Here is a 21,030-nt window from a genome sequence, read left to right as displayed (position 1 = left end):
ACCACCACCATGACTATGGTGGTCCCATGGACTGCCGCAGTAGTTACAAGGCCTAAGACAATCTAGCGCTTTCTTAGTGATACCTCTCTGGGAGGTGTTTTACCATTACAGCTAGGACAGTGGTGAGGAAGATTAAGAATACAGTTACTGGGGAATATGGATAAATAGTCTAGACACCATTTAAAAAGTGAGCAAATAAATTGTGTAAAATGCAGCAGGTATGGCATACCATATATTTCTTCAAACAGTGACAAGGGCAAAAAGCAGCAATAACATTAGCATGGATTGTGCTGTTTTGGGGGTATTTTTCCTAATTAACTCCCTTTTATTAAAGGAAAGTATTTTTGGAACAAGTACCGGCCACCAAACATATTAACTTTGTGCTTTCTTAGGGAAGTTTTGCTGAGGTAAAAGTGTACAAATTTGGCGTTTTTTCGGTGGTGTCATGCTTGAAGAAAGAAACATTCACTGTTCCTAAGAAAGGTTTATCCCTGAAGCCAAACATGGATTCAAGAATTACTCTGAACTACCCGCCTGGATCTTTGACAGCATCAGTAATTGTGCAGTTAAAGGTAAGAATGCCGCTTGGATTAAAATGTGCTCCTCTATGAACATTCTTTTTGTTATTAAACATTTAGCAGGTTGCTTTGCTTTATTGTCCGAAATGGTACTTCAAATATTTGTAGTTCAATTTGGAACTGAATTATTCTTAAATTATTTTTTAATTCTATTCATAGTCACAAACAAAGTGGTTGTCCTACTGTATTAACAATGACTTTTGGGTAAAAGGAAGAGGTTTTTCATTTTTATTTTACATTGTGAGTGCTTTGACCAAGTGACACAGAGTTTTTCGTAGGTTAAATGAGCAATATGTAGTTTAATAAAAGTTTAATAAATGCAGCTGTCAATAATAGGGTTGTTTTCATCTTAGGCTTCGAATTGTGAATTGTCTGTTTTCTGCAGCCCCCCAAATCCTCTTCCTCTGCAAAGCTAATGCTGTTCATCATCTCTGCGTTGGTAGATGAGTTATGGGGAATACAACATGGGCTCACCTTCATGGCTCTGCCAATAACTGGGCTGTTTTTCACCGAGGGATTCCGAATGACATAAAAAAGAGTATGAGAGGGAAACTCAACTCAACACTCAACTCAAAACTCATCCCTATTGATATCTAGCTAGCTAAAATCTTATGTTGTATTAGGCCCACCACACCCAATCACCCTGAACTGCTGAAGCCATTACCTACAACCCTCTTAAAGGCGCTTGTCAAAATACCCTACAATAGTCAGGATCGTCATTTTATGAATACTCAGAAAGGTTCATGAATGCACACTGATGCAGCTCACAAGCACTAGCAGGCTACTACCAATGATATAACAAATACTAAATATGTGAAGGAGTCAAAGTAACATTTATGGATAAAACACATTATTGTTTCTCAGAAGAAAAGTCCGCTTGCTATCTTTTTAAAATTGGTTTTGTTGATTTATTTTAGTAATGAATCAACATAACTTTTGTTATTGTGGTGTGCATACGGCTGAATTTTTATGGGTCAATTTTAAAAATCCCAATCAAAAGGTAGTATAAAATCTGCTATTGCATTGATTGCGCTTCTCCTCCAGCTCGAAAATCTGTGTTTGGATTGGAGGAAAAGAGAGGCGGCATTCAGGATGTGGCGATCATACACAAAGCTGTGCGTATTACCACACTTTGCCAGGGTTATTTCACGCCTATTTCATGCCATTCAAATTGCACACCTACTTGTAGTGACGTCAGAGGCTAAGGCACTGGATGTGAGAAACACTTAGCAAAGCCCTGTCTTATGGTGATGTGGGGCAAGGGTTTTCTACGTGAAGAAATTAAGAACACAACAGGTAATGTGCATTTGCAATGTGAATATAACCATAAACTAAAGATAAATATATATGACCATTACAAATAGATGTTGATTGCAATATATTTGCTCTGCGATTAGTGTGAATTTTCAAGTTTTCTATGTGTGGGAAGTATCGATTAACTGTTGTGAACTAAACATGTAGGTACCTTAATTATATGTAAACGTGTGTCTTCAAGGTATAGTAGACCTATACAAAATAGCTGTAGCTGATATTCTGCAGGCAATGCAATGTTTTTTTACCTCGATATTTGTGACCTCGTTCTTCTGACCTACAAGCTTGGATGTAATCACATACTCGTCTCTGTGTTTAAACACTGATATACCAACATTATCAGTGTCACAGTGACATGCACACAAACACTGATTTACTGTTTTCTAAATCTAGATTCAATCCTACATATTTCAATAAAGCAATGCATCCCTTTCCAGAAAAAGTGTTATGTGGGTGGAAAGTAGCAGATAAAACCACTTTTGTGCTGTCGTGTTGGCTGCTCGAGATGTAGTCACTCAACAGCTTAAAAAGACAGACATTTTCCATAAGGTACAGTCTCCTGTTCGAAGGATTCTCTGTCATCATCAGCCTTCTTGCTAATTTTTCAGTTCACAAAAGCGGCTTGCTGTGGGGATTCCAGGTGGTGGTTGCATGTTGGATTTATATCAGCAGTATGTGTGTTTACGGTTCTGCTGCTTTACAGTTAGGTCATTCATACAGATAGTTCAGAGTAGTGATGAGGAAGGCACACAAGGTTAAACTGAGTCACTGTGTTGTTACTCTACACCATTTCTTCGTGTGCTTTTCCTGATTTCACTGTTGAATTTGCTGGACATGTTGATGTTTACAGTGGGTCAGAATAGACATTGTGCGGTAGGATTTTGTTCAGAAACACTTTGCTTTTCGTTTATGCCGCAAACGACACTCGGCAGGGATATTTCATTATTTTTGTATTAGGCAAACACAGTCCTCAAGGTTCGAATGCGACATGCACTGCTCTGCTCACCCTGCACTAAACGGCTCTGCTCACCACACACTAAACAATTTGGTCGCTCTCTGATCAAGCTGGATTGTTCCCATGAGGAACAGGGTCAAGACTGGTTTGCATACGGCTGGGTCCAAACTAGGGTGGTGTGGTGAGGAAAAGAGCGATGGAATAAACCCAGATCTTTGTGACTGGGGCTGAATGGTTGCATTGTTCATCATTCCGTCCATCATTCGTTCATTTTTCTGTTCTCTGATCAGTGGCACAGCAGGGGCGAGATGGACCTTAATGCAATCAAGAAAAGATAGGTTGCTGTTGGGGAGTCAGTACAGACATAAGCGAGGTGGAGTGGTACTCCACGCTACTGCACCTGCTGCAGCAAAGATGGCTACTGACCATCCCTACTTTACCTGTACTTTATATAAATTATGTTTTTATTGGCATGTTAATATTTTCTTTGATTGGCAGTCGGTCCTAGCAAACAAATGTATTCTATTATTATTGTGAGCAGCATTACTGGAAAATAAGCACAATACATAAATAAATGTATTCAACAACTTCTAAATAATTATTCATATTAAGGAAGCCAGCAATCCATCATACAGGCACTGTGTACTCAGTTTGAAGGCTTCAGGTATTCTTTGTAAGATCTGCGTTTTTTCATCTGCTGCTTGCAGGTACAGCCCATTGATGCGTCTATTATTGCAGCATTAAAGGTGAAGCACGACATTTTTCATTCGTTAGTCGCCACCACTCCACTCATTTACATGCAGCATCCCTCCAGCCAGCAGTTTCTGAAGCCAGTCACCACTTTTCTGCCATGCCCACCAAACCCCGACAAGAAGAAGAAAGCAGACGAGGGAGAGAGGCGAAGGCCTGACAGTGACGCAGCGCCCAGAGCTAGCGCTGCCCTCGAAAACCGGTGAGTGTCCACGTGAGAATGTTTGCAACCGAAGAATGAACGTGGGACCCTAAATATATATAACAATATAACAGACATTACCAAAAGTACTGCTACAAGCTAGTTACCATTTGCTTTGAATGATTAAAAGAGAACAGGCAGTGGTTGGAAGGTGAATATTTATTTGCAAATCTGAGCATTTTTTAATGGAAACAGATGCTCAGAACTACAGTACTAGGAATCGGTATTTGTTGTAATTTTTTTGTACAGCAGATTTTGATAGAGTCACAGAGAGGGAACTTACCATGGAAAAAAATAGCTTGAAAAGAAATCTCACGTTGCCTACCAGAACACCGCCCTGAACAATGAGTCTTCAGGCCCTCCTAAGACACCATGAATTGATCAAATTCTAAGACCTCTTGAGACAAGTGGACCAGTTCACAAAACATTTTTAACTGGCGCTATTTCATGTATTCAGTGGCAAATTGAGGCAGTGCTCCAAGGTGTTTGGACAAATTATTAAGTTGTAAATATCGGACGCCAAAATAATCGAAAATATATTGTGATACAAACATATCATGATGCAGATATAGTGTTGTCAAGAATACTCGTTTTTCAGGTCAGTAATATAGTTGTTAAAAATATCATTGCTAATATCATTTTCAAAAATATAGCTCTAAAAATATTGTTTTTTAATTATTTTAATGTGTTTTAGTTTATATATAAAACTTATGTGGTACTGTTTCTATGAATGTATTATTTTTTTTAAATATAGTTTGTAAATTTAAGTAATTTAGTGATATATATTATGTTAAGTAATAATACTTATATTGAGAGGTTTATAGTTTTCTAAATTAATAGGGTTATTCAAATATGTAAGGTGTTTGAAGTGAAGTAGTTTACCAAATGTTGCTTAGAATGGAGTGGCAATAGTAAGTGTAACCTCTGTGAAGTCCAACGCTTTCCCCACTGTTGCACAGATTGGAATTGGAATTGGAATAGTAAATGTAACCCCTGTGTGGTCCAACGCTTCTCTACTTTTGCATACACAGGAGTGGGAATAGTTAATCTACTCCTTTGAACCCCAACGCTTTCCCTCTTGTTGCACAGACTGGATGGGGAATAGTAAATGTAACTCCTCTGAAATTCAACACTTTTCCCTACTGGTTTGCCGACTGGAGTGGGATTAATTACCCCTCCTAAGCACAATGTTGTCTGTGCTGTTATACATACTGGAGTGGGAATGGTAAATCTTACCATTCTGAAGTAGAACACTTTCCTAATATTGTGTTTTTGGAATGAGAATAGTAAACCTAACCACTGCGAACCCCAACACCTTCCCTATATTGTGCTGTTTGGAGTGGGAATAGTAAATCTATCTCCTACGAATTTCAATACTTTCCTTACTGTTGCACTAACTGGAGTGGGAATAGCAAATGTAACCTCTAAACAAATGTAATGTTTTCCCTACTGTTGCACAGACTGGAGTGGAAATGGCAAATTTACCTCTTCTGAAGTCCATCCCTTTCCCTACTGTTGCAGAGACAGAAGTGAAAATAGTAAACCCTACCCCTCAGAAGTCCAATGCTTACCCTACTGTTGCAGAGACTGGAGTGTAAATAATAAATATTACCCCTCCGAACTACAACATTTTCCCTACTATTGCACTGTTTGGAGTGGAAATAGTAAATCTAACTCCTCCTAAGTTCAACCCCTCTCCCTACTGTTGTGCTGTTTGGAGTGGAAATAATACATGTAACCCATTCAAATGCCTACACTTTCTCTACTAATGCATAAAATGGAGTGGAAATAGTATAAATATTATTTCCAGACTCCAATTCTCTTCCTAATATTTGTTAAATATATTTATTATTAATATTTGTTTATAATCCTAGTTTTCTACTATTTGTCTATATTTTTACTCTTTTTTTATATGTTTATAATTTTTTGTAAATGTCAACATATATATATATTTCATGGTTTGGTAACTTATTTAATGATTTGGATTAGAACTGCTAATATTCTTTATTTTTCTTGCATATATCTATCTATCTATCTTTCTATTTATCTATCTATCTATCTATCTATCTATCTATCTATCTATCTATCTATCTATCTATCTATCTATCTATCTATCTATCTATCTATATACGTATATACATATATTGCAATTTTTATAGTAGCAAAATGTAAAGAAATTAACAAAAAATAATATAATGTAAAATATGCAATATTAATTGTGTTACATTAATATATATATATGTATACATTACCTACTGGCGGTCGCCAGTAGGTAGTTATAGTTAGGACCCCTTTTCCATAGGAAAACCTCAACATTCTATTTTGAATAACTTTGGCGCCGGTCGATGAATCCTCGCGAATTTCTCAAAATAGGTGGGGCGCTACGCTCCGCTCCTACCCTGAAAGTCTCGGGGGGATCCGTCAAGCGGGTGCTGAGATAAAAGGGGGGTCCCAAAACGCGTTTTCCCCATGCATTTTTCCATAGGACCTTTAGAACGAGCTACAGCCCGAACGGCTGAACAGAATTACTCGAAATTTGGCAGAGAGGTAGTCCCTAGGTCAAGGAAGTGCCTTTTGTAGGTTTGGTGTAAATCTGTTCAGTAGATTCTGAGAAAATAGCCTTTAAATCAATATATATATCTGAGCCCGCTTACGGTACGCTTACCGTACGCTTACCGTAAGCGTACGGTGGCGTGCGCGAGCGCGATTCTGATTGGCTCTTAGATCTTAGTAAACATTCGAATCGGCCGAAACCAGGAAGCGGCGGCCGCCATTTTGTGTATTTCACTCAGAAAAAAAAGAGTGAAAACAAGAAAAGGGGGCAATGAGGAGAGTTACAGACCCCCTTACATTTGTGAGGGGGTCAAAGAAGGACTGTAAAGTACAAAGAAAACATTTATTGATTTTAAAAAAAATCACGGGGTACGCGTACGGTAAGCTTACGGTAAGCGTACGGTAGAAAAAAAAAAAAAAAAAAATGAAAATCAGATTTAAGTGTTTAGATATTAGGGGGCTCTAAAAAGAGCCGTTGTGTTTATGAAATGATTTTTTAGTGGTACCTACAAGTAAGTACCGATGCAGAGTCTAAGGTTCAAGAGGAAGACTCTGTTCCCTTCATCATTGAAGTGCACACCATCTCCTCTATAAATGTCTTGCATGTCATAACGCAAGTTGTTGTGGTAAATGGCACCCATACCATAGTCACGGAGGAAAGCAGAAACAGATTTGTTGACGTGCTTTCTTGCTTTGTCATCGCACCGCGTGCCCACCGTGCGTGCACGGCACTAACTGCGTAAAGTGGGCGCGCGGTGCGCGAAGCGCACCGCGTGCTCACTGTGCGCGCACGGTGCGCGAAGCGCACCGTGCGCGCACGGAACGAACTGCGTTAAGTGGGCGCGCACGCCACGAATGGCGTAAAGTAACTTAGCATTTAAAAAACCGTACAAATTCACTGAAAAAACCATAGGTTTCACACACGTTATAGTTAGGAATTAGCATTTAAAAAACCTTGCAAATTCACTGAAAAAACCATATGTTTCACACATGTTATAGTTAGCGGAAATTTTACTGATAAAAAACCAATGAAATTCCCCCGTTATAGTTAGTGCAGGCAACTATAACTCACGCGACCGCAATCTTCTGCTGATGACATATGTGTCTTTATGAAAAAAAAATATTTGTAATATATGTATAGCTAAAAATGTATGGAAGAAGACATGGGCAAATAAGTGTCTAAATACAGTATTAGCATCAGCAGAGGATTGCGGTCGCGTGAGTTATAGTTGCCTGCACTAACTATAACGGGGGAATTTCATTGGTTTTTTATCAGTAAAATTTCCGCTAACTATAACATGTGTGAAACCTATGGTTTTTTCAGTGAATTTGCAAGGTTTTTTAAATGCTAATTCCTAACTATAACGTGTGTGAAACCTATGGTTTTTTCAGTGAATATACATATGCATACAAATACACACATATATATGTATGTGTGTTTATATATGTTTATATATATATATATGTAGTATTGCAAATTAGTGAGATTCGTTTAACATTATATTAATGATATACATGAAAATATTTAAGATTTGCGACTGTAAATTATATATATATATATATAGATATGGAAAACGATCAATCTTTCTTTGTTCAAAGATTACGCCGAGGCCCAATTCTTTTCAAAAGAATTGGGGCTCGGCGCAATCTTTGAACAAAGAAAGATTGATCGTTTTCTGGATTTGAAGGGTTCGCGACCCTGCCGGTAGCCCGCCACCACTCAAGAGGCAGAGATCAACCGCGAAACAAGGTTTGAATATATGTATATATACACACATTATCTACTGGCGGCCGCCAGTAGATAGTTATAGTTAGGACCGTGTTTCCATAGGAAATCCGCAACATTCTATTTGGAATAACTTTGGCGCCGGTCGACGAATCCTCGCGAAATTTTCAAAACTAATGGGGCGCTACGCTACGCTCCTACCCTGAAAGTCTCGGGGGGATTCGTCAAGCGGGGGCTGAGAAAAAAGGGGGGTCCCAAAACACGTTTTCCCCATGCATTTTCCCATAGGACCTTTAGTCCGAGCTACAGCCCGAACGGCTGAACAGAATTACTTGAAATTTGGCAGAGAGTTAGTCCTCAGGTCAAGGATGTGCCTTTTGTAGGTCTGGTGTAAATCTGTTCAGTAGGTCCTGAGAAAATAGCATTTAAATCAATATATATATATCTGTAAGCGCGCTCCGTGCGCTTACTGTAAGCTTACCGTACGCGTACGGTGCCGTGCGCGAGCTTAATTCTGATTGGTGGTTACATGACTGTAAACATTCGAATCGGTCGAAATCAGGAAGTGTCGGCCGCCATTTTCTGTCTCTCGCACTGACAAACAAAGGTGAGGAACGTGAAAAGGGGGCAACGAAGAGAGTTGCAGACCCCCTAGTGTTTGTCAGGGGGTCCAAGAAGGACACAAAAGTACGAAAAATACATTTAATAATTTTAAACAAAAATCGCGGAGTGCGCGTACGGTAAGCTTACCGTACGCGCACGGGAAAAAAAAATAAAAAAAAATTAAAGAAGTAACAATCACATTTATTAAATAAATTAAAGGACCCACAAGGGAGAAAAAAACAAATGTTACTGTGTAAAAAAAGGGGAGGCGCGCACGGCATGGACTGCGCAACGTGGGTGCTCGGTGCGTGAAGCGCACCGAGTGCCCACAGCGCGCGCACGGTGCGCGCACAGTGAAAAACCAGAAAAATAAATAAAAAATAAATACATAACTTAGCATTTAAAAAAACGTACAAATTCACTGAAAAAACCATAGGTTTCACACACGTTATAGTTAGGAATTATCATTTACAAAACCTTGCAAATTCACTTAAAAAACCATAGGTTTCACACATGTTATAGTTAGCTGTACATTTCACTCGTAAAAAACCAATGAAATTCCATGTTATAGTTAGATCAGGTAACTATAACATGCTGTTGAACAAAGGATTAGGATATGTACCAACCCCCAATCTGGATATTTTTAAGACAAAATGCGAAATCTCCGAATTCTGCAGGAAACTAAAATTGAAAGCCTTTTTTTCTGGAAAAGAGACGGAAAACAAAGAAGGGGATACATCCCTACGCCTAAAGTCCACTTTTTGCCCACTAAACCATCAGGTTCCCATCGAACTTTTGGCTTTTGAACAAGCCATGATGAAAGAGATTGATGAGTTTAACAGTCCCAAGAAAACCATTCATGAATCTAACCAACACAGAAAAACAAGCTTTGGAGACATTGAAAAACAATAAAGAGATAATAATAAAACCGGCAGACAAGGGAGGAGGCATCGTTCTAATGAGCAGAGAAGGCTATAACCATCAATGCCTTGATCTACTGTCAGATGAGAAATTCTACAGTCCAATCACCACAGATCCAACCAAAAGACTACAACAGACGATTAAGATTATGGTGGAAGAGGCCGAAACGAATAGATGGATATCACGCAATGAAGTTGAGTTTTTGAAAACCATTTCACCCAGAACACCATATTTCTACTCCCTCCCTAAGATACACAAGGAGAAGAGACCACCTCCAGGCCGCCCATTGTGTCGGGCATAGGATCGGTCCTGGAGCCGCTGTCCCAATTTGCTGACCATTTCCTAAAACCGTTAGTCCAACTAACACCTACCTACCTAAAGGACACTCGCGACCTACTGAATCTCTTGCAAAATGTGAACTTCTCTCCTGAGACAATGCTTCTAGTAGGTTTCGATGTAGAGAGTTTATATACCAGCTTACCTCAACAAAAAACTCTCGAAACTTTAGAAACAATACTCTTTGGTCAAAATTGGACATACCAAACCCCCAGACATTTTATCCTACAATGCTGTACCTTGGCTCTCACAGAAAACTACTTCGAATATGAAGGAAAACTCTACCAACAGCGACACGGAACTTCGATGGGGAGTACCTTTGCGCCTAGCGTAGCTGGACTCTACGTTAGTACGTTTGAACAAATGTACATACAAAACCCCATAAACCCATACATTACCAACATCCGTTTTTGGAAACGATACATTGATGATATCATGGTGATTTGGGAAGGTAACCAGGAAAGCCTTAACAACTTTCATCAATGGATGAATGCCCAAGATGAGTGTCTAAAATTCACCTACACAGCCGACAATCTACGGCTCGACTTTCTAGATCTAACCATCTATGTTGAAAATGACATCATCAAAACACGAACATTCTTCAAACCAACGGCAAAAAATAGTCTCCTCTCATTCAACAGCTTTCACCCACGCCCCCTGAAAGAAAATCTACCTTACAGCCAGTTCCTACGGCTCAAACGTAACTGCAGCGATCTAGCAGAATACAAAAAACAAGCTGACGACTTAAGCACCAAACTGCTCAGAAGAGATTATCCGACCAAGATTATCTCCAAATGCAAAAAAAGAGCGAGAAACCAACCTAGAGAATGTCTACTCCAAACTACAGCAAGGAACCCAACAGATGACACACCCACTTGTGTCACCACCTACAGCACAGCAAGTAATGCCGTCAAAAAAGTAATTAACAAAAACTGGCGTATCTTGACTTCTGGAAACCTAAAATGGCAGAAACCCAGATTTGCAAATAAGAGGACTAGAAACCTAAAAGACATCTTGGTACACACACGACCTGCGGTTCCACTCAAACTGAAAAATACCCTTTGGGACCTCCAGCCAGTTACAGGTCACTTTCCATGCGGACAGTGTTCAGTATGCCATCTAACAACACCAACAAAAACTATCCAATTGCTACCCAACCTGAAGTGGACCATTAAACAACACACCAACTGCAATACAGCCTTTGTAATCTACATGATTACCTGTCCTTGCAATCTCAGATACATCGGAATGTCCTGCAGAAAAATAAAGGTGAGAATCTGTGAACACAGAAGCAATGTCAAATGCAGACGTGAAACCACCAAAATGAGCCGCCATTATATTGAACAACAACACTCAGTGGATGATCTTAATTGGATCATAATAGAAACACTAATAGGGTGCAAGAACAATGCCGAGAAAATTCTCTTCGAAAGAGAACAGAGGTGGGTCCACCGCCTCAGTACAGACACGAAAGGCCTGAATGATAATATACCTTGGCTCAACTTCAAATAAGGCATGACAAATTTGGCTCATTGTTACATAGCACCAGACACGCTGAAAAGCGCTATCCAGATCCTCCCAACAAGCTCCCAGTCCTGAACTATATACAAGCAACGACCCCTTTGATTTTCAAACGTTCTTTAACCACTTTAAAACACACCAGGTTAATACTAATTGTTCAGAGTGGCTATACACCTATTTATAATTTTTAATAAAATCTCCCCCCCTTTTTTCATGAAGAATACACAAGTCTTTTTTCAGTTTCTCTCCATACACGGAGCTAAAAACCGGCAACACACGGGATCTCGTTCTCAACGAGCCCTGCCCGCCAGCGTCAGCACAAGTCGTGCATTGCCCGAAACTGAGGTACGGAAGACACATCCCGTCGGTGGTCAACGAAACCGCTTTGAAGCTCTACAAACTAACGGTATCTGTAATACCCTATCCCCCCACCTCCCTCCTTCTCCCTCGTCCCTCTCCCCTCCCTGTCTTCCCCGTTTTTTACTCACACAGGCAAGATAGTGACGCTGCCACGGCAAAGCCGCAACTCGGAAGCGTCTCAAGGTAATCTGCCTCTGTCTATCTAACGTTGGGGTCTGCTTGTATTGTGATTGTTCAAAATATACAGATAACGGAATGACTGTAACGATTGTCCTGTTTATTTGTCGAATCCACCGAGACTATCTCACAACCTTCACGATATATAGATATTCGTTCCCATTACTCGACAAACCAAGGGAAACATATCATAAAAACGTGATCGGCTAATCGTACCACAAAGATATATCTTTCCTTGGCTACTACGATCCCACAGTATATCAGAGATTTGCCATTATATAAGTTGCTTGACAGTATCAATAAGAATTGCCATTTTTTTGCTTGTCCCTCATTTTAACTCACTTATTTATTTTTAGCCCACTGCAACCCCAAAATTGGTGGTTTCTCTTCATTGATTGTCTCTTAGTTTTCATCTTCATTTCTTCACAGGTAACAGTATTTTCGGAGACGTAGCTATCTATCACATTGTTTGAAGACAGCATTTTTTCAATTACTTGAACTGTACAACAACAGCTCACACTAATAGGTCCTGAAGAATGCCCCACGACCCCCTCCTGGGGCACTGACTGGGCAGAAACATGTCGACCTTTTGATATGGACACCCACAGTGCTTAGGTTACATAATCTAACCTGCAGCACCACCTCTCTTTTTTAAATAGTCTCCCCACACGCCCACCAGAATAAATCGTCATTTCTTCAAGGTAGTGTGGGTACGACATTTTTAACCTCACTATTATCACTATTATCACTTTTTTCACAATTATTACTGATCACTACCAAGAAACAGTGGTTCCCTCCAGGTGGAGGCAGCATGACAAAAGAGACCCAATGATAATGCTGATGCGTATTTATAAGGCGGAGAATCAAGATAAACCGCCTAGAACCGCCCATACCACTCAAAAAATACGCTATTGAGGGTTCTCATTAACACCTATCCAGGTGTTAATATTTTCATATTCAGATTAACGAACCGCCACTTTTTGGTTACAAGTGATCCATTCCCCTTTGATTTACGACATATGCCTTGGAAGATGAATGGATGACTATCTCTTCTAACTCCCCCCTCTCCTCATTGGATGATAAGATTTAACAGAGTCATCAAAGACAACTAATTGATTTATCAATACAAATTCATTTGTACATATACATATCTCCATTGTTTTATATCACATATGTTTTTTTTAAAAAAACTTTCCAAAAGTGCCATTTTTGAAATTGTGACTCAAAATCTGACTTTACCGTTAAAGAGGGATTTAAATTACAATTCATGAGACACCAACATGACATTCCTACTTGCTGCCAAACACACATTATCACTTATTACATGTAATATGGTAACCCAATGTTATCAGATGGAAGAGGTTCGCATTGCAGTGGTGAAAAACAAATGTAAGAGTTTTTCACTACCAGGACATGTACAAGTTAAAAGTACATATCCAGCATTGGAAATGCACTGCACCTTGCACTATCAGCTGTTTAGGGCCTACCCGAGTGTTAACATATTTGACTTAAAAAGGGAGCTTTAAGCTTGCCAAAAGTTTTGTTTTGCCAAGTCAAATTGACAATTTAAAACTGCATACAGGCAGCAATGGAAGACCTGAGACATGTTTAAAAAAACCTACTTAAGTGGGCAGCATTAGGTGCTGCGGGCCCACTGGTAGCAATTCATTTACAGGCTCTAGGTACATGTAGTACCATTTTACTAGGGACTTTTATATAAATTAAATGTGCCAATTGGGTGTAAGCCAATTTTAGAATGTTTATAGGCGAGAGTACAAACACTTTAGCACTGGTTAGTGGTTGTAAAGCGCACTTGGTCCTAAGTCCAACAAAAATGAATTTAGTAAAATAGGAGAATTGAAGGCAAAATGTTTGGGAGACTTTATCAAGAACTAACAATATGGTTTTAGGTAAAAGGAAAGACTTCTAAAGAAAGATAGGCTAATTTGCAACAGCCTAAAGCCCACGCACTCTGGCCTATGTTCTGGCACAGAACATGTGATTTCAAATCATATAGCGATGCGCCCAAATAATTCAACAATAGCTAGGCTGCAAACATTGAAAACAATAAACATGGTATCCTGTAGGGATCGGTCACATTCACAACTTTATCCACAATTAAATAATTCAATTTGCTATCACCCCGGCCCAGCATGGAACATGGTCTCCACGGCCCTGGTAGCATCTGTCTCCCTTGAGGCGGAGAGAGGTTTTTGGAACAAGTGGTGAGTGCCTGCAGCAGCCACAGTTCCTTTGAGGAAGAGTGAGCTTTCTTTCCCCGCAGTACTAACATGCAGGAGATTCTTCCACCAGAGGTTGTGCCCTGGTGATGTTCATGCCTACATTTGTACTGGAATGGTGGTCAATTTAAGGTACCTCGTACTTCAGTCTTCCTCGTACTGAGGAGGCTTGTGAATTTAATTTGACTGAAACACATCGACAATATCTGCAGGAGGAGTCACTTGTAAAAATCTAAAGAACAAAGGAATTCTTTGGATTTTAAAACAAGGAGAAGTCATTACTCCCCACAAATGTGATTTTTCTGATGACTACCTCCATGGGGATTACAAACTGAATGAATTGTGCAAACAAAGAAAGGAGACGTTTTGAAAAGTATTTCAGTTTTTTGATTTAGTGTTTTGTTTTGATAATAATGGAATAAAGTGTTTTGATCTGATTGATTATAAATTCCGAGGGTCATATTTATGATGCCCTGCATCACAGGGAAAGGACAGGAATCTGCCGTATTTATCCAATACAACACATTACTGTCCTTTCCCCTTGCGCTCGCACAATTTTGAAATGCATCAACAACCATGGGAGGTACGTCAGAACACCAACGCGATGCCGATAGAATGCCTCCCTTGCGCAGAGTAAGGGAATGTAGTTATTTGCACTACGTTGCCTTACTCCAGTTTTTTTAAGTCACGCAATGTGGCTATGCATGGCTTCATAAATCGGACTTAGAGGTTTGCGTCACGCATGTATAGTGTTGCGTGTTGTAAGCACGATACAAAGCCCTCATAACTATGACCCCAGTTTCAAATTTAATTATTTCACTGTGGCTAACCTTATTAATGTGATCGATCCCTACAGGCTACCACAGAACATGTGATCAGCACAGTGATTAATCTTAGATGAATTAAAATGATATATGTATGAATTATCAAAAAACATTAACTGGACTTGGCTTTACCAAGTTCTACTGTAATTCCTCAGACAAAAAGTAACAATGGCTATTTTATATACAATGTGATTGAATACATTAAATGCTGGTAGCTAATGATTCAATACATTTGTTCTTAGTAAGTAAATATGTTTTAGCATTGCTTTCTTTTTTGCAAAGTGTAGATGTATATTATTTGGAATTACTTCACTGATACTTTTGGTTAGTTCTTTTTCTGAATTGTCACATTTTATCTTCAGGGCAGTCAGTGCTTCAGTCAGAAAGCATGGCGATCACATCACTGAACATCTGAAGCTCCTGGGATTCCGGGGTAAAGAAGACCAGTGGGTCGTACTAGAAGACACCATTGTCAAGAACGTGCAGAATGGACTTGTATCATTCGAACTCGATGAGCATTTAGACAGGTGAGAAATAGCAATTTCTTATTGTGCTATACCTAATGAGTGACATGAGACAATATCTTACCATAGTTAGAAGGCCATTCACAGAGTAGTATGTTTATGCATCTATTTATTAATCTTCACACTTCATTACAACATTCATGGTCACCTCATTACTGTGTGAGATCATAACCTTTGAGCCACTTTCTAGAGTAATCGTAAATATGTTTTTTTTTAAAGTGAGAAGAGTTTTGGATTTGCCATTGACTGTGACTCTTACAGACAACTATTGTAGATCTGATATATTTTATTGTTTCTTCGTTATTCAAATGTAAATTCCTTTTGAAATAACGCAACCATGTCCTTCTGGTATGTTGCAAGTAGCCAAGCATTTCATAAGTTAACATTTACTTTTATAACAGTTCCAGTTATACATTATTTCGAATCGGGGTACAGGAGACAGGTGTTTGATGCCATGCAAATAGAGCAATGGTTGCAAAACCAAGTCACTCTTTGATTAGTACATCTAGCCCTATGTGATGTGTGAAAAATAATTATTTGCTGTTAGCTCAGCTTTTTCTGACCGACACCAAACCTTAAAAGTCACTGCCCTTCATAATGATTTAAATCAGTGAACATAATGTAAAATGTTGAAGAACCGGATGGCAACCCCTGGTTGTAACATATGGAATTTAAAGATTCTCAATGCACATAAAAACTTAGATTGGGATAATTTAGATTATCTTTAAAGAGTTGCCATCCCACCAGAATCTGCTATCGATGAGTCATCCATCAATTAAAAAATAATCAAACTTGTTTGCAATACTTACTTATAACTGAATTCTATCAATGCGCATTTGGCCACAGTCCCTGCACCAGCTTTACTCTCTGCTCTCACCCTCATACCCCCTAAAACTAGCAGTGTGGCATGACAGGCAGCCATCAAATGTTAGTTTTTTTCGATAGAAAATCAAACAAATGCACCAATGAGTATTATACCTACTTGCATAGGCTCCATTTAAATGTCTCAAAAGTGAGGTTATTCTCTTCATGCCCTAGCAGAAGTTAGGCCAAACCCACTTGAATCAACCCCCTTGTTAGGGGTTTGGAAATGTGCCAGAATTCAAACTTAAACTAACAAATCTTGAGGTTTAGATGAATCAGCATTTGTCGGTTTCGTCGCATAATATTTTGGTCAGTTAGATACCTAGCGTTGGGATGCCTACGGGCAGCCATGCACTCTATATGTGTTTTTAAGATAAGATATTACAGTTACAGTTAAAGTTAAAAATGCTTATTTTATTTTTCCAGACTCTAGAGTGAAGTGCTATAATGGTATTTTAGTGTTATCGCTAAATGTTTGGTTAGCATTCCACAGAGGGCAAATGGCACTCTGGTTAGGCTCAGTTGCTTTACTTTTAAGGAATTAACAAATTTGTTACAGATTATCATGACTTCAACTTCTCTCTCTATTTTCGCAGATAGGATCTTTAAAATAGGACCAAATAGTCTTCTCACAATTCCTTATTTGAGGCTGTCTCCTTCGTGCATAAGGGTGTTTTCGGGAACAAATCCCTTTTCTCTGGAACAGTTCTTTAAAGGGACTCTAAGTAATTGGGTTTCTGGTTTGGGGTGAAACCCCTCTCAATCGGCAACCACAATGTTGGGGGGTGAAGTCACAAGCAAACCCTACATTAGCCTATGCTCATCCCTCTGGTAGCTTGGTATAGAACAGTCAGGCTTAAGTTAGAGGCAATGTATAAAGTATTTGTGTAATGATCCAACAGTAACACAGTGTAAACCACACCACAAAAGGAGCCCACAAGAGTTAGAACAATAGGGTAGTTTTTAATAAATAAAACAAGACCATAATGACATAAAACAAATTAGTAGAACTGTAGATATTAATTTTGACGTTTTTAGGAAAAATAGTGCCAAGAGGCGTAAATTATCAACTGTGGATATCTGGTCGCACTGGACTGGGACAAGGTCACAAGTTCAAGCCGATCCCGATGGAGTGCGAGCCTGGTACAGCGACCTAGTTTGGCCTGTTAAACAAAAGTACCTTAAATCCGGGTTTGCGGAGTGTTGCATGGGTTAGCCTTGAAGATGTGTCGCTCAGCCACAGTTATGCATCATTTCCGAGATGTGGCGAGGCTGTGATGCAATGGCGTGTTGCATCAATATTGACTATCCCATTGATAGGGTTTGCTATGCAAATTTTGGCGTTGACAATGTTGTGCACAGTCAGGGGGATGTGTCGGTTCTTGAGAGCTGTGGTGCTGCAATGTGGAGTCCGGTGTCGTCATCAAGGCTGCTGTCAATGATCAATTTGAGGGCCTGTGCCAAGGATGCGTTGTGCAACAACGGTTCTAAAGGTGATGCGGACTGCGGAAGCGATGCAGGCCTTTGCCATGGGTCCAATACACACAGTAGCAGAGATGCACCAGTTCTGCGTGGGGTTGTGCCGCACAGCAGAGGAGATTTGCATTGGTTACACAGAGGCTGGCACAGCACAAATGCCCGCTTCCAAGGGTCCAGGACTGGGGTGGCACCACTTGGCAGGGTAAACTCACATATAGCAGAGTCTAGGTGCAGTTGCAAGGTTGTTGGAAGCCTGTAATGTCCCTAACGCTTCAGATCAGAAGGCAGAAGGCCAGCCAACTGGCTCTTTGAGTCACTCTGGGTTCTGGATTCAAGAGATGCAGGTCCTGGCCATCTCACCCAGACAACAGGGCATCAGGTCAGCACAGCAATGCAGGAGTCCAACAGTGTATAGTCTAACAGATGAATATATGATGTTACTTAGCATACAGTTACCCCGCATGTATTTTCTTTGACGTTTTTACTTCGTAAATACCTTTACTATTCATGATTTTAGTGCACATGCTTTTTCTTCGCAAACATATACAAATACATTAAACATGCTTTTAGTTACGCATACCGTTACAACGTGTTATTGGTACTCTAAAACAAAAAATTAATTGTAATAGCAACCTATCCCCTTGCACGCACCCTGAACCCTAAAAATACCCCCTACACCCCAAAACCCTAACCCACCCTGACACCATAAATTACCCCAGCACCCCAAAACCTAAATGCACCCTGACCCCCAAAATACCCCAGCACCCCAAAACCTTAAACGCACCCTGAACCCTCAAAATACCCCATGCACCCCAAAACCCTAACCAACCCTGACCCCTAAAATTACCCCAGCACCCCAAAACCTAAATGCACCCTGAACCCCAAAAATACCCCAGCCCCCCCAAAACCTTAAGCGCACCCTGAACCCTGAACCCTCAAAATACCCCATGATACCCCATGCACCCCAAAACCCTAACCCACTCTGACACCTAAAATTACCCCAGCACCCCAAAACCTAAACGCACCCAGAACCCCAAAAATACCCCAGCACCTCAAAACCTTAATGCACCCTGAACCCCAAAAATACCCCAGTGCCCCAAAACCTTAAACACACGCTGAACCCTAAAATTACCCCCTACACCCCAATACCACAACCCACACTGACACCTAAATTTACCCCAGCACCCCAAAATCTAAACCCACCCTGAATCCCAAAAATACACCAGCGCCCAAAACCTTAAACACACCCTGCACCCTAAAATTACCCCCTAGACCCCAAAACCCTAACCCACCCTGACACCTAAAATTACCCCAGCACCCAAAACCTAAATACACCCTGAACCCCCAAAATGCACCAGCACCCCAAAACCTTAAATGCACCCTGAACCCTAAAAATACTCCCTATACCCCAAAACCCTAACACACCCTGACCCCTAAAAACACCCCTGTACCCCAAAACCGAAACGCACCCTGAACCCCAAAAATACCCCAGCACCCCAAAACCGTAAACGCACCCTGAACCCTCAAAATACCCCATGTACCCCAAAACCCTAACCCACACTGACCCCTAAAAATACCCCAGTACCCCAAAACCTAAACACTCACTGAACCCTAAAATTACCCCACACCTCAAAACCCTAACCAACCTCGACCCCTAAAATTACCCCAGCACACCAAAACCTAAACGCACCCTGAACCCCAAAAATACCCCAGCACCCCAAAACTATAAATGCCCCCTGAACCCTAAAAATACCCCCTACACTCCAAAACCCTAACGCACCCTGGCCCCTAAAAATACCCCTGTACCCCAAAACTTTAAATTGCACAGTAACTCCATTATGCGTAGTAAGTACATGCTAAGTAAATGCATGCTAAGTAATGGCATCTCCGAACTAAAACATGCGTAGTAATGATAATACGAAGTAATGACCGTGTAGTAAAGGTAGAATACTTAACAGAGTGGCAGTCCTTCAGCAGCCCAGTAGTCCTTCTTCCTGGCAGCATATCCACCGGTCCAGAAGTGTACTGAAGTGATGGTGTCTGAGGTCCAGTATTCATACCTAGTTGTGCCTTTGAAGTGGGGGAGAAATATCTGAAGGTTTCCCTTTGAAATCCCTTGGCAGCCTGCCTCCCCTGCACTGGCTCCAGACTAACTTCAGGGGGTATGAAGTCTTTTGTGTGGAGACAGGATATAGCATAGTCAGGTGTATGTGAGGCTGGACCCAGCTCCTCCTACCCATCCTGCCCGTAATGGCACATCCAGTCACACCAAAGCTCCCATTGTGTGTGTCTGTCTAGGAGGAATACACAAAGCCCAAATGTCAACTACTCCCAGTGATGTGACCAGAGGCAGGCCGCAGGAACTAAAATGTTAAGGCAAGAAAATGCCAACTTTCTAAAAGTGGCATTTTCAGAATTGTAATTTAGAATCCAACTTCACCATAATTTAGGATTTTAAATTAGGATTCCATAGACACTAAACGTGAACCAGACATCTCTTCCCATTTGGAACATACACCTATAAGATGTAATAAGGTAACTCCAGTGTTACCCTATAGGAGAGATAAGCCTGCAGTAGTGAAAAACAAATCTAAGAGTTTTTCACTACTAGTAAATCTTAAAAGTACATGTCCTACATTTTAAATACATTACTCCCTGCCCGTCGGGCTGTCCTAGGCCTACCCTAGGGGTAATATGTATTGAAAAGGAAGGTTTGGGCCCAGCAAAAGGTTTATTTTGCCAGGTCGAAATAGCTGTTTAAACTTTACACACAGGCCCTGCAATGGCACGTCTGAGACAAGTTTAAAGGGCTACTTAAGTGGGTGGCACAATCAGTGTTACAGGAACACAAATAGCATTTAATTTAAAGGCCCTTGCCACCTGTAGTTTGACTTTACTAGGGACTTATAAATCAATTAAATATGCCAATTAGGGATAAGCCAATATTATCATGTGTGGAGGAGTAAGCACATGCACTTTAGCACTGGTTAGAAGTAGTAAGGTGCGCAGAGTCCTAAGGCCAGTATAAACGAGATAAGTAACAAGGGAGGAGGAAGGCAAAAAGTGTGGAGGAAGACCATCCTAAGGCTGACGGGTCTAACAGAAA

At 40.4% G+C, this 21,030-nt stretch overlaps 1 protein-coding gene across 1 annotated transcript in view; it reads left to right on the top strand.

The window, feature by feature from the left end:
• The window catches only part of DTHD1 (death domain containing 1), a 350,756-nt gene that overhangs the window by 172,939 nt on the left and 156,787 nt on the right, over positions 1 to 21,030 (top strand). Inside the window, exons 4-6 of the mRNA XM_085643317.1 lie at positions 393 to 572; positions 3,552 to 3,796; positions 15,420 to 15,584. Of these exons, the coding sequence (XP_085499443.1) occupies positions 393 to 572; positions 3,552 to 3,796; positions 15,420 to 15,584 (590 nt within the window). The remainder of the gene's footprint in view (positions 1 to 392; positions 573 to 3,551; positions 3,797 to 15,419; positions 15,585 to 21,030) is intronic.

This window comes from Triturus cristatus, chromosome 2_2, assembly GCF_964204655.1.
Source record: "Triturus cristatus chromosome 2_2, aTriCri1.1, whole genome shotgun sequence".
NCBI classification, from domain to species: Eukaryota; Metazoa; Chordata; class Amphibia; order Caudata; family Salamandridae; genus Triturus; species Triturus cristatus.
The sequence above is the reverse complement of the archived record's forward strand: the minus strand, read 5'-3'. Positions and strand labels throughout refer to the sequence as shown.